Source organism: Gavialis gangeticus, unplaced genomic scaffold, assembly GCF_001723915.1.
Source record: "Gavialis gangeticus isolate Ggan-Ray unplaced genomic scaffold, GavGan_comp1, whole genome shotgun sequence".
Lineage (NCBI taxonomy): Eukaryota > Metazoa > Chordata > Crocodylia > Gavialidae > Gavialis > Gavialis gangeticus.
Genome location: NW_017728992.1, coordinates 202,118,256 through 202,131,467, shown reverse-complemented (window position 1 = coordinate 202,131,467; position 13,212 = coordinate 202,118,256). Strand labels below are relative to the sequence as shown.

Here is a 13,212-nt window from a genome sequence, read left to right as displayed (position 1 = left end):
CAAGGTATGGTTGGCCTTCCTGACTGCATCCCCACACTGCTAGCCCGTGTTCATTTTAGCATTAATAGTGATTCCAAGATCCTTTTCTGCCTCTGCACTGACAAGAAGGGAGTTCCCCAGCCTCCACAGGGAACAATTACCAGGCCTGGTGGTACTGTAATACCAGGCTGGCACTGGGAGGGCCAGAGCCAGCCCTTACACCATTCCCTTGGTGCCAAAAATGCCTGATCTTAGCGAAAAAGCTGAGATGCTGATGGGAACCTACCACAAGAACAGGTCAATGCAGCCCATCTGAATAAGACACGTGGTAGTGCCCACTAACCATGGTCCCCCTTCATTGCTGACTCTCTTTCTAGTCATGGTGGGCAACAACATTGCATACAGTACACCCAGAATCTCTCCATTGGCCCTTCTTTCAACCTGGTGCATATTAGTGTGGTCCCACCTTCCATGAGGTGAAACTAGACCAGGTTGCCCTGCATCTCATCTGCATGTTCATTTTTTGGAGCCTTCTAGGACTCATGACATGAATACCTGGTTCCAGGCATGAATGGGGGCTAATTTGCCCATGGCTCTTTTGTGGTGTGCATCTGGAGTACTGAGCTGTGTGGTCATTATTACTTGAAATGCTGTTGACTTCGGTGGGGCCCAGCCCAATGAACTATGTAGTAAATCATGAACCTTTGGCTTTGCACGATTTTCATGCAAAGTTTGTGCTACGTAGAAGTATGTACCAAAGTATTTCTCAGAAGTATGTTTATAGAGTACTTGTGCTAAAACTTTGCGACAGTTTCAAAAAAAGGTAACGTGCATCAATTCTGGATAAACTAAGTGCATGGGTAGTATATGCAAATTGTTACAGCCAGGTTTAATTTCAGGGTTATTGTTTTTAAATTTGCTCCTCACTTCAGTATGCTCAGGGAGAACAGGGTCTGACAGTAAGAAGAGGGGGAAGGGGCTGCCAGGAGAAAAAGTTGGGGGGGAAGCAGAAAGAAAAGGGCTACCTGACCTCTCCGGATTTATTTTTTCCCTGCTGTAGCAGTGGGAGGGGGACAAATTCAAGGCAGACCTCTAATAATTAGATTCGACACCTGGAAAACTATAACAGACTTATACATTTTCCATATATAGAATCTAATTTTTTGGGGGGGTGTCTTTATATTCAGGGTCACCTTCTATTCAAGTAAATACAGTATCTTTTTTCCTGCTACCACTGTCTCTTGTGGTTAGCAGCTTGGGAGCAGAGAGTCCAGCAAGATTCATTGTCACCCCTGTTTTGGCTCGTAAAAAAAATCAATATGCTGCCCACTTAGAAAAAATGCCAAAGCTCTTCTCCATTTAAACACTGAGGCATATGATGATGATGATCATGTCCATCTTGCTGGTCTTGATATAATCGCAGGGAATTTCTAAAGGTAAAAAAGCTGCTGATAATATTCTGGATGAAGCAAACTATACTGCATTCATGGCCATTACAGTTAAACTGTGTTTTAGAATAGTTTAATAGTGTTTTCTTATCTATGGAGCCCTTCAAGTTCTGTCTGTGATACTAGTTGCCCATTTCCAATGTGGCATGGCCTCCTGTACTAACCTGTTGTATAACTTTAGATAGATCTGTGGTTTTGTATAAGTAAAATTATTTTACAAACCAGTTTAAAGATGGTAAATATTTTAGTAAAAGTATCAGTGCTGATGCTTAAGGTCCTGTGTCCTGTGCAGTGTGTATATAGACCTATATAAGGCATCAGGGTCTCTAGATGTCCTGACATGACCTCCACTGTCCTTTTCCCTTTTGTCTTTCCCATCTCTGGTCCAGGTCTAATTAGCACCCTAGTATGCTTGCTCCTTTTTTATAGTAAACTTACTTTGTTTTGACATCCTTCTGATATTTCAATCCATCCTAGATGTTTACATTGCTAAAGAGCAGGGTAAAAGATAGCAGGAGCCAGGGCACCTGTTACGGTGTGCAAGACGGTTTCAGTTTTGATATCAACGAGGTGTTGGAAATGTTTTGGTAATGGATATATGAACTGTTTTTTTCCCCTGAAAAGCTTTTGCTAATAGATAAGGGCTAATGCAGAATAAATGTTTGAAGCTGCTTAGCTACTAATAGCAGAGTTCATGCCCTTGCTTTGCAGCTAATATTTGTTGATGTCGCTGCCACCTAGAGCAGTGTCAGCAGTGCAGTATCTGTTCTGCTTTAGGGGGCTAGCAGTGTGTTTAGTAATTATATTGGAAACCCAGAAAAGTAAGAACCTGAAATGATGTCTGTTGGTCTTTGAGTTTATCTTAAAACGTACTTATGTGTAAGGGTATACAAAGCATCAATTTTATTTATTTTAATGTTTCATTTCATTTGACCTTTATAAAATGAATAGCTACTAATGTCATGATGTCATACATAAAGCACACTTGTATCTGCTTTGTAAGCCTCAGCTATTTATTTGTTCTTTAGAACACAGTTGTAAAAGACTGACGCAAGTCATCCTAGTAAAAACCATGGCAGCTGCACATTTATTTGTTAGGTAAATATCTTGCAGTACAGTGAACCTTCCTGGATGTGACTTGGCTGTAAAGGTTTTGTTGAGCTCCATCAGTAGTATAACTAGGGCATAGTGAGGGCCCTGTGCTGCCCTGTATGGCCACAGGAGCCAGGCAGGGCAGTGCCACACCCGCTGATCAGTATATCTGGGGTGTGATTGGAGCAAATGGAGTGGTGTGCTCCCTTTTCCCGTCCCCAGTGCTCCTGGGGGATGGTCAGTGCTTCCTTCTCCCCTCCCTGGACCTTTTATGTGGTCAGTGCTGCACTGTGTATTGGGGGGGGGAGGGGAAAGCTGCTCAATGGGGAAAGCAGAATGGTGTTCTCCCCACCACACCCCTGCCCCAGGTGCTCAGTGAGCACCTTGCATTATTAAACACCACTAATGGTAGTGTTATAAAATGCAGCAGTAACAAGTAAGCAAAGATTGCAAGAGAGATTCAGTTTACATGTAGCATGTTCTTGATTTGTTCGTGGGCATAAAGTAGTGGTTCTCAACCTTGTTCCGCTCAAGACATCCCTCTTCAGAGTGAAGGCACCCTTGAGAGAATGCCAGAACCCACTGTTGACTCGTTTTTTGACTGTGGAAAAAGAAGCAATTCTTTTTTTTTTAAAAGACATTAGAAAGACCCACAACAGGTGAACATGTTTTAACACTATGGATTCCTATTTGAAATCTCTGGGTTTATCTTATAAATTGTGTTTGCACACCTAACTGCTAATATTGCACTGTGCTCTGTGGCACCTTTGGGAGGATATCCCAGGGTGCTGCAGCATTGTCTTTGAGAATCACTGGCATAGAGAAGTCTGTTTGCTTTAATAGGAATTTTGGGGACTGGAGGGATTTGGGATTAGTTCTGTTTGTTTGCCACTATTTAGTACCATCCCCTTAAAACTGCAGTAGCGCGATGTTAGGCTGTATCACTGCATGGCTTCAAGCATAGGAGTTCAAGCCTTGCTTAACTCATGCCTAAACTCACATAATGGCAGACAGTGGGATGGGGGGAAGCATAGATCCTGGGGTGCCAAAAAGTGATCTTTACCATAAAAAGGTTGGAGACCACTGCCTTAGGGCATGCTTTTGGACAACTGAAGCACCTATATTTGTGCCGGACATCTGCTCCAATGCGTGCTAATTAGTCAAGTCTGCTAAAGCGTGTTAATGCACTCCAGCAGCCTCTGTCACATCTATTCCATGTTTCTGTGCTTCAAAATGGTGTCCGGGGTGCTGTTTTATGAGCTTTAGTTGAAGTGCCCTGTCACCGTTTAGAAGCACGGGATGCTGAATATACATGACTGCAGTAGTTGCTCTAATTAAAGTGCTTTCCCCTCCACCCAGGACCATGTGTATAGATGCGCCTGGTTCCCAGTGAAAACTTGTGACGGGACGTAATGGCTTAATGGTAGGTGCCTTCCAGTCCTGTGCTTCTATTTATAAGCAAGAAATTGAAATTCAAAAAGTATAACTTATATCAAGTGACTCATATATTTCTCCAGAGCTTCCTGCCCTAGTTATTTGGATTGGCATGACCACTTTTTCTCACTTTCACCTTAGAGCAAAACTCAGTTTTTTTAAACTGAGGTAAGTCAGCTCAGCTAAATGTAGTGAGCTCCCAGGTTATAGTGCTTTCCTTGCCTGCCTGTGAGCCCGGGCTGGGAGGTTAGCCCTAAAACCAGTGATTCTTGTCCTGCCTTGTCCAGTCAGTGCTAATCAAAGAGTCCCAAGAACATACATTACTAGGTCAGTTGTGGGAAACATACAGTAGTTCAAAAGAAAAAAACGTGCAGTCGAACAGGGGAAATGCTTAAAAAGGGGTAAGTCTCTTTAGTATTCACTAAATTTATGTACTAGTATATTCTGGTTTCTAAGCAATAGCAAATATATGTCTAGTATGCAAACATACTGTTTTGGCAGGCAGGTACAATAAGTTACAGAAACACTGAATGGTATCTCATTCTTACTCGTTGGGATGTCAGTTGGATACATGACGTTCTTTCTTTGAAATAAAGGCTGATGTTCGGGAAGCATGATACAGAATTCAGAAAACATGTGGGAGTACAGTAATAAATCCTGGCTGGTTAGTCAGTAATGGTTCCAATGCTGTTTGCTTTCTAGTATTTTGCTACTAGAAAATGTAGTGCTTGTACTGTGACTGATAGTGATAGATAGCACAGATGCTGCATTATTCATGAGTGTAGGAAACGCATATGAGAAAAAGTCACTTTGATAACCTTTTCTGTAAAGAGCTGCAGTGGTACATTGAAGAGTCACTTGTGGCTCAGAAGCAGCAGTGTGAGCCTTGCTGCCCTGGACTATAGCTCATCATGGTTTCCTTCCTACACACTGGTGAATCCAGGGTTCAGTCCCTTTCATAGGTGCCAAAAGATGCATGCCTATATGTAGTTTTTTGCTTCTTCACCCCTTCAGGCAAGAATAAAGTATGAAAACCAAGGGAAGAGATCATTCAAGCAATGGTGTCCACGGTTCAGTGAATGTTACATATTTTTCCTTTTTGTGGTAGAAGTAATGCATCCTTATGATATCAGGGGGAATCATAGTACAGGAAGTACTGCCTTTCAGATTAGATTCTATATTGAAGGCTCCCAAATGATTCACTTCATGGCATTTCCTTATTTTTCCAAGTTTCATGGTGTTAACCCCTGTACCTTGTCACATTGCAATTTGAAAAAACACAGTTGGCCCCAAAAAACTCTTCACCAAAGCTAAAGAAGTTATACGCATATATGTTTAAGCTTTTGCATGTGTGTTGATCAGTTCAAATGAAAAAGAATAAAAGGAATTATCCCTTTGTGAAAAGCTAAGCATGTCCGTAAGTGTTTGCATAATAAAGACTTCAATGTTTGGTGTATAGACTTAGACTGGTACTCAAGGCTCTCAGTCATTTTTACTGTTATCACTTGTATTACTATAGCATTGAAAAGCCCTAGTCACGAACCTAGACCTCATGGTTTGATGCATGGGGCCCTGGCAGACATTGAATTTATGGCGCAGTTAATGTTTTAAGCACACCGTAAACTATAACAAGCCATCCATTCATTTGGTTTATGGCATGCTAAAACATTATACGTGGAACATCTTTGTGACTGGTTTGCCTTGTGCCTTAAATAAAAGTGTATGGTATATGCCATTGTGTGAACACAACAAAAAGGCTGCCCCTGCCCAAAAGAATGTACCATCCAAATATAAGATGTGAGACGGTGTGTGACTCGACAGATGCGGAAGTACAAGCAAGTGGTAGGATGCAATAAATAGGTCAGCAGTGGTCTAACCATTTTATTTTCTGGGCATCAAAGCAAAAGAGAGTTTTTCCTAAGAATGAGCGGCACTGTCTCTATTTTCTAAAAATGAATATAGGTGAATTCATAAAAACGAATTAGCACTAGCATTATCCAGCAAAGACTCAGAACTGAGTGGATCTTAGTACCGAGTCTTTCAGGAGATAAAGTGCTTTCCGAATTTAAGGAGCATAGCTTACTAGAGATTCCAGGATAGTAAGCATTAGGTAGCAAAACCCGTTGTTTGTTAATATTGTCTTCCTTCTGGTCAGGTCTTCTAGCTACTGTGAGGCCATGGCAAAAGCCATGGTGATGATGGCTCTCCTTGATCACAGAACAAAACGGCAACAGTGATTACTAAACTTGTCTCTTGAACAGCCTGATTCTGTAAATGGTGACTGAGTTGCTCCTGTACATTTTTAAGCTCTTATCATTGTAACAGAATGTCTCATATTTTAAATGCCGATAAATCCCTTAAAAATGTTAATTAAAACAAAACATAAATAAATTACTCTAGTGACCTACATAAAGGAGGTGGAACTAATTTTTTTTCTAGGTATATACGATTTGCTTTTCTTAATGACAGCTTTTATACTCTAAGCGCAAAATGTAAACCTCTGTTTCCACAAATACCATTCTGGACTGGTGAGTTACTTGACAATTGTGCTTTTGTAGAAAATGTTAAAAAAAACCCCCAAGCTTTCATTTTTGTTTTATGTTTGGCACCTGGTGATTGCTCGTGTGAAAGGTTCCAACTGAGTTATAAAGTTCTGAGTCTGTAGGTAATAAAAATGTTGACAGACCCTTAAATATGCTGGTCTGAATGATGTTATTAAAGAATAAGCTTTCATGTGCCTGGGTTTAGCTTTACAGGTCCCTTTAACAAAGCAGAGAGAAATCCTGGTGTACGGCACTGATTAGCTCATGTCCCATTCGTTGATCCCAGCCCTCAAAAAATACAGTAGATTACAAACAGAGGCAGTGTATTTTAAAAATACCTGATGCACTAGAATGGCTGAAAAATCCACTTACTATTTTGTGTTTCTTTTAGCCTTTTTTTCATTAGCTGTCATCCAGTACTTGGCCTGTGCCCAGTTTAAGTGAACATCAGAACAACATTTTTTAGCTTTGAGTTCTTTGCATGGAAACTCCTGTATAAGGGCAACTTAGTAGTTAATTGAGGTGAACAGAATCAGCTTTGTATACAGGTGGGGTGGTAAGGATATGGCCCACGGCCAGAACCAGCCTGTGAAGCCCCTTTGCCTGGCCCCTGTTGGTTTCCCTTGGGCCTGAGGTAATGCACATGCTGCTGGACTTGCCCCGTGTGTAGGGCCTGTGACCTGTGGTGCTTGCTCCAGGATTTGTGCTACCTGTGCACCCTCTCCAGGTGGTCCCATAGCACCCACTCCAGGTGGCTGCATGTAGTGACTATTTTTCCTCCCTCCCTGTCTAGTCCAGGACTGCTCTGCAGATTACGGACAGGCTGGAACAGGTGCTATGTGCAGCATGGATTCTAGACCAGCCAGGATGGGCCTCATGTGCAGTGTGGGTACCCCGGACTGGCTACAGTGGACACCATCTGTGGCATGCATCCCAGGACCTGCACTGCATATGGATCCTGACAAGCTGGGGTCGGTCCCGCTGCTCTGGATCCAGCATGGAGGGGGTGGGGGTTGTTGGGCAGTGTATGGACCTGATCCGGCCACCAGACTGGCCCAGTGCTACTCATCCATCCTACGGGGCCAGATAAGTTTGACACCCCTGCTTCGTAGATTACACCCCTTTTATCTATGCATGGAATAAATGTTTTAGCTAAATTAAAACAGCACTCTTTACCCAGAAGGGATCACAAAACTTTCTACCAAGGTTGCTATCTATTACTGCTGCACCCATGCTGGAATGCTGCCATCCCTCTGCTAGATGGTGGGAACAACACTGTAGCATAAAGGAGCACCACTGCCACTGAGAGGTGGCATTGCACTTGATATAACAAAGCCTAGAGAGGGATCTGAAAGGTATACTAGGTTTTATTCCCTGGGAAACTGTTTGAATGGAATTTTTGTGGCTGAGAAAATGTGGATTTTAGTTAACTTTGCAATGATTTATCCATATTTTTGCCAGTAAGTTTGAGAAAGCGTTTAATAATACTTATCATTTGGGTAATGCTTGACATCTCCAAAATTATATGCAAATGAAGGCTAAAAAAATTGCAATACAGATAAATATTTAGATAGGTAGGATTATCTCTCCAAGTCTATGCAGAAAGTCAGGATTAGATTTTGTGAGTTTTTGGTTATGTCTCTTGCTCAGAATGTCAGCTCAGAGGCGCTGAGGATGTGGGGTCACAAGTGCTCTGGCTCCCCTTGGGAAGAGGGCTGTCACCTGAAATGCGTAAAACTTTCCACACACCCATCGTTGTAGCCCCCTCCCCTCCCCCCAGCAAAAATGAAAATCGGCATCTATGCATCAGCTTCTGCTATCTCTTTTAATATTGTCTTATCTTAATAGATCCCTAGAAATCCTATAGACTATGAAACTTCTGCTTGACTTTTTTTGGCATGTAAAGCCAATCCCTGTGTTTTATCACAGTGTATAGCTTCTTGTAGGCTCAGCTCAAGTATCATTTGCTGATTTAAAAATATTTGAAGAAATTAAAAAACAGTATATGGGTAAATTCCAGCTGAACACTGTATTTACCTAAATCCCAAATAACTTTGAATTTAAAACAATTCCCCCCTCAATAATTAGATTCTATAAATGGAAAATTATAAATTAGTTAGAATTATTCATGTATAGAAGCTAATGATTGCAAGGTCATCTTCAGTTCATCCCCACCACCACTGTGAGGGGGGAAACAGTGTTGGGAGGGCAACCAGCAGAAAAAGCAGCACTGGTAGAGGTGGGCAACCTGCCCTATGCCCCCCTGCCTCTCCAGTTGTCTTACCCCCACTCTGAGGCCTGTCTCATGGCTACTTGCCTCCCCTTGACACCTGTCCTGCCCCTCACCTCCCTCCTCTGCCACTTACCCTATGCAGTGACTCTGGCTTCACAACACGCGGTGGCTCCAGGCCTGGGCAGGCAGAAGAGGCAGCAGCAGTTCAAGCCCCAGCCCTGGGTTGGGCCAGAGTCACAGAAACTCCCATGTCTGTGCAGTCCCTCCTGTACTTCTCCCACCCTGTGCTGTGTAGTCTCCCCTGACACCCTTCATTTGCAGTCTTCCCTCCCTGCACGATCCCTGTACCACCATCACCTTCCCTCATGCTGCCCCTGGGCTGTGTACCGTGCAGGCTCTCTGTGGGCTGCCTCCGCTCTCACTATGTGGCTCCCCCAGATTGAGGTTGGAGTTGGAGATGCCGTTGCAGAACCTGCCTGCCCTGGACTGTACTCAGATCTAAGATGATGGTGGGTTTTTTTTATTTTTCCTTGGATTCGAGAAAATATGGGAAGTTAGTTTGTGGTCGCTTTTCATAAGTATCTTCATAAGAATCTGTTTTGTGCCAAGGGTGTCTTGGGCCCCTGAAGGAGATTGTTAACAAATCCCTTGTTTTAAAATCTGGTTTTAATGATCCAGAAAAAGGAGGAAAACACTTCAGAAGTTTTAACTCTTAAAATGAAAGCCTGAGTTAATAATAATACCCTGTTCCTTTTGTAGTAAGCTTATAGGAAGGGTTATGGAGAAACCCTCCTGACACTCTTTTTTTAGGGAATGTTATAGATCATCATAACTGACCTTGAGTTGCTGCTGTTGATGTTTGACTTTTTTTCATGCAGAAGGCAGACATAAAAATGGTGAGAGAATAACAGCAGAAAGGAGGAAGAAGCAGCTTCTGTCTCTGCTTTGTTTTTCTTTTTCTTTCTTTGCTTGTAGTGTGTAGTGCCCAGAGTCTGATCAGCTGCTGGAAGTGGTGATATCAATTTCCTTGTTCTGATCTGATTTACTTAAGGCTCCTTTCAGGACTAGGATGATGAAGGCTCAGCTGTGTCATGGTGGGTCCCAAGAGATGAGTGGCAGAATGGTTTCATTCCACTTCTTTCCTCTTTTCCCGTTGTTTGTGCAGAGCTTGCTCAGTCTCCAGGAAGGGGTGACAGCCTCATTGTCTCAGCATTAACCAATCAAAACACAATTTTTGGTTCTCAGTACAAACGTTTCTTCCAATTTCTAGAATCTTTTAGCTCATTGTCATAGTAAATGGACACTTATCAGGAGCCTTGAAGATACCTTATCATGGTTATTTTAATCTAAAGAATTTGGTTTGCCTTGTGTTCAGTTTTTGCTGACTGTTACTTGGACATCTTTTACCTTAGAGGCGCGTGCGTGCACACTCTCTCTCTGTACAATATATATATATAGTTTTAGTACAGAGTCTGGTACTCATATATATAGTTTCATTAGATCATCTTCTATTTGTAAACTGAATTTTTTCCTTTAGTAATGTGAAGGTATGGGGTCAGTGAAATCCAACTCCCCTCATTCCTTTTTCCCCTCTGAACCATATAATACTTTCCTTAGAGGTAAGTTTCCACCTTAATTATTTTTTTTTTAAAGGTCCTGAGTTACAAGGCCTGGAAATCTGATACTTGCAGCAATTCCTCCAGTTCCCCATTGCCATGCTATCCTTTGTACTGGTATATTGGGGATGTGGGAGTGCTGCAGAGGAGCCTTTTACCCATCAGCCACCCCATGTTTTTTTGAGACCAGAGAAAGGATTACATCTGACAAACATATAGCTCTTCACTAAGGTTCACGTGCAGAGGATCTTATTCAGGTTTGAATGGTCCCCACTGTGCCATACCCCCAGATGCCTTGTTGCTGAACCTAGGTCACTTCTCTTACGCCTGTCTGGTTTAGTTGTGCCAGCTGTCATCCCTGCCCTCCTCCAGCAACAACCCCCTCAGGTTTGCACACTCCATCCCGGTCAGGCATACATGTCCCTTCCTCATCAGCCAGGTTTCTGTGCACATGCAGATTTGTGGCTGATTTTTAAATGATGACCACAAACAGCCATAAACTTAACATTTTTGAGAGGTCTCCAGTACAGCAAATCTTTACTGGTTTTTACGTAGGTGTCAATAAGCAATGAGAAAGTAGGACATCTAAGAAAAAAATCAGTCTCAAGTTCAGAGGCTTCCTGTTAATAATTTATGAAAAGAAAAACTAAATCAAAACTTACCTAGAAAATACAGGGCATAGAAATGTTCTGTGTGAAATGTCACACCAATTAGACACCTACTTTTAGGACAAAACTAGGATTGTCTGCTCCATTTTAAAGTCATTTTAGAATATAACCCTAATGGGGGTGGGGAGAGGGTTCAGTGATCAAATATGGGTACTTTTTGATTCAAGTGTAAAGTGTTCTATAACACACGTAGTATAACAATCATGTTATAAATTTAAAAAAACCCACAAAATCTTCCCATAATTTTCCCTTGGAGAGAAAAGGGAGAAGGGAGTCACATGACCAGAATGGTGGACAGATGAGTTTGTGACGTGTGTACGGTACTCTGGTTCAACCCATATGAGAACTGGAGTAGAATAGAAAGGAGTCACTAGCAGATGCTACATTAATTCTGTACGTAAAGCTGTAAACCATAAAGGCTGTGTAATGCCACTGTAATGGGGTTGCATTAACTTTTCCAATAAAACATTTTTAATGATAAGAAAATGTGTGTTATATAGAGCTAAAGTCTATGGAAGATTCTGCTTAAGAATAGAGGCTAAGGCTCGGATACATCAATATATCAGTTCAGAAAGCAGCAAGAATGAATTCTACAAAATGACCAAGCTAGTTACTGTTGGGGTTTTGACTTCACTTTGAGCCCATCGTGTTTTTGTTAATGCAAGTTTTATTTGGTTGGTTGTTTTTTAATGGGTCTTGGTTTGGAAGTAATAGGGAAAATTGCAGAAGCAGTGAACCTTTTTCAGTTGGTAAAAAGGGGCTCACCGTTCTTTAATGCCTATTTACAGTGGTGCTCCAAGCTGTTTGAACAAAAGAGTATCTTTTATTTTCAAAACTGTATTCGAGCTATAAAATGCGTGTGTCTTGTTCCTGTATCACTAGAAAAATGCTGATCAGCATGAACTCAACTTTCATTTATCTGTGTTGAAGTTCCCTTCCCTGTGGAAAACCACGCACAGGACTGGAAATTTTCAGAAAGACATCCTCATATGAAAATAGGGATATATTGAAAGTCCTGAATATTAACTGTAATAATGGTTTTTGGTTTCCTTTGTTTGTTATAACGAGAGGGTTTTTGTACACTTCAGGGAACTAAATAATAGGAGCATAAACTCAAGAATGAATGAATGAATGGCTTCCACAGATCTTGGAAAAATCTCATTTTTACCAGGTTGACCCTTGTCTGAAGTGAAGAGTGATGCAGAAATTTGAAAAAACTTCTACCATCAGTTAATCTTCTGTTTACATCTCCAGCCCTCTGAAAAAGTAATACCTCTTGTGTGGGTGATGTGATCTCTTGAGGATAAGCAAGCCTTTTAATGAAAGCCTAAAACAGTTCCCTTACTAGCTGTTTGGGGGCTTGCTTTTTTTTTTTTTGATTCACAGTATGCCTTCTTATCATTCAAGTTGCGTAAAATGTTTTCTGAAGTGAGGGCATGTTTTGATTTGCCTGTGAGAAATTTGAGAGCTCTCAAGTGTTTTAAAGATTTGAGGAAGGGAGGGAAGTTGAGACGGGGATGTGAGCAGTGCAGGGACAAGGAAACCGATCCAAATACGCTTTCTCTTCAGGGGTTTTATATTCCACAGTGGAAAAATGCAGGTTTTTGGATTTTTGAATTGTGCAAATAATGGTACGTATTAGTAGCTATCTTGACTCTTTTCATTAGAAAGAAGAACAAAAAATTACCTTGTAAAATACAAGGGTGTTCCTAGCCCATGAATGCTAAAAGACTTCTGGTGCTGTATGCTTGTATAGCTGGTAATAAATATTTGGTTTTCTGTAGTGTTGCTTCCTTTAGAGAATATTTCTATTAATTTGTGATGTATTATGTATATTGGCTGCAAATAAGGTACTGATTTGTATATTGCTCTTTTTAAATTCTGGAGCTAATGTAGTCATTTAAAAGTGAAAGTAAATTGTTCTCCTAGCCTGTACTTGTAAAGAATGAAAGAGGTTTGGTTTCTGGAAGTAATGTTAATTTTCATTAAAAAGAAAAATAATAGCATTGTGGGTGACTAAGTTGGTTAAAGTCTAAAATTTAAAACCTGACTTTCTTTGTGTATGTGGTAGTTTGGGACATTTGATGACTTTTGTTTACAGAGTTTGGAGCCGATTCCCAAGAGTTGCAGTCACTGTTTAATTTTCACAGCATGCTTGAATGTCTATTTCTGGTCTATTTATTCTGTTTCCTTGCTGCA

General features: G+C 41.3%; 1 protein-coding gene across 5 annotated transcripts in view; it reads left to right on the top strand.

Annotated features, from left to right (window-relative positions):
* PTK2 (protein tyrosine kinase 2) overlaps window positions 1-13,212 on the top strand; it is a 463,084-nt gene that overhangs the window by 38,715 nt on the left and 411,157 nt on the right. Inside the window, exon 1 of one of the 5 annotated variants that reach the window (XM_019528218.1) lies at window positions 12,574-12,644. The exons of 1 other annotated variant lie outside the window; for it this stretch is intronic. In XM_019528218.1, coding sequence (XP_019383763.1) covers window positions 12,608-12,644 — 37 coding nt within the window. In that variant the 5' untranslated portion in view covers window positions 12,574-12,607. Of the gene's footprint in view, window positions 1-12,573; window positions 12,645-13,212 lie in introns of those variants that run through there. 3 more of the 5 variants (XM_019528213.1, XM_019528215.1, XM_019528214.1) reach the window with 3 other exon arrangements.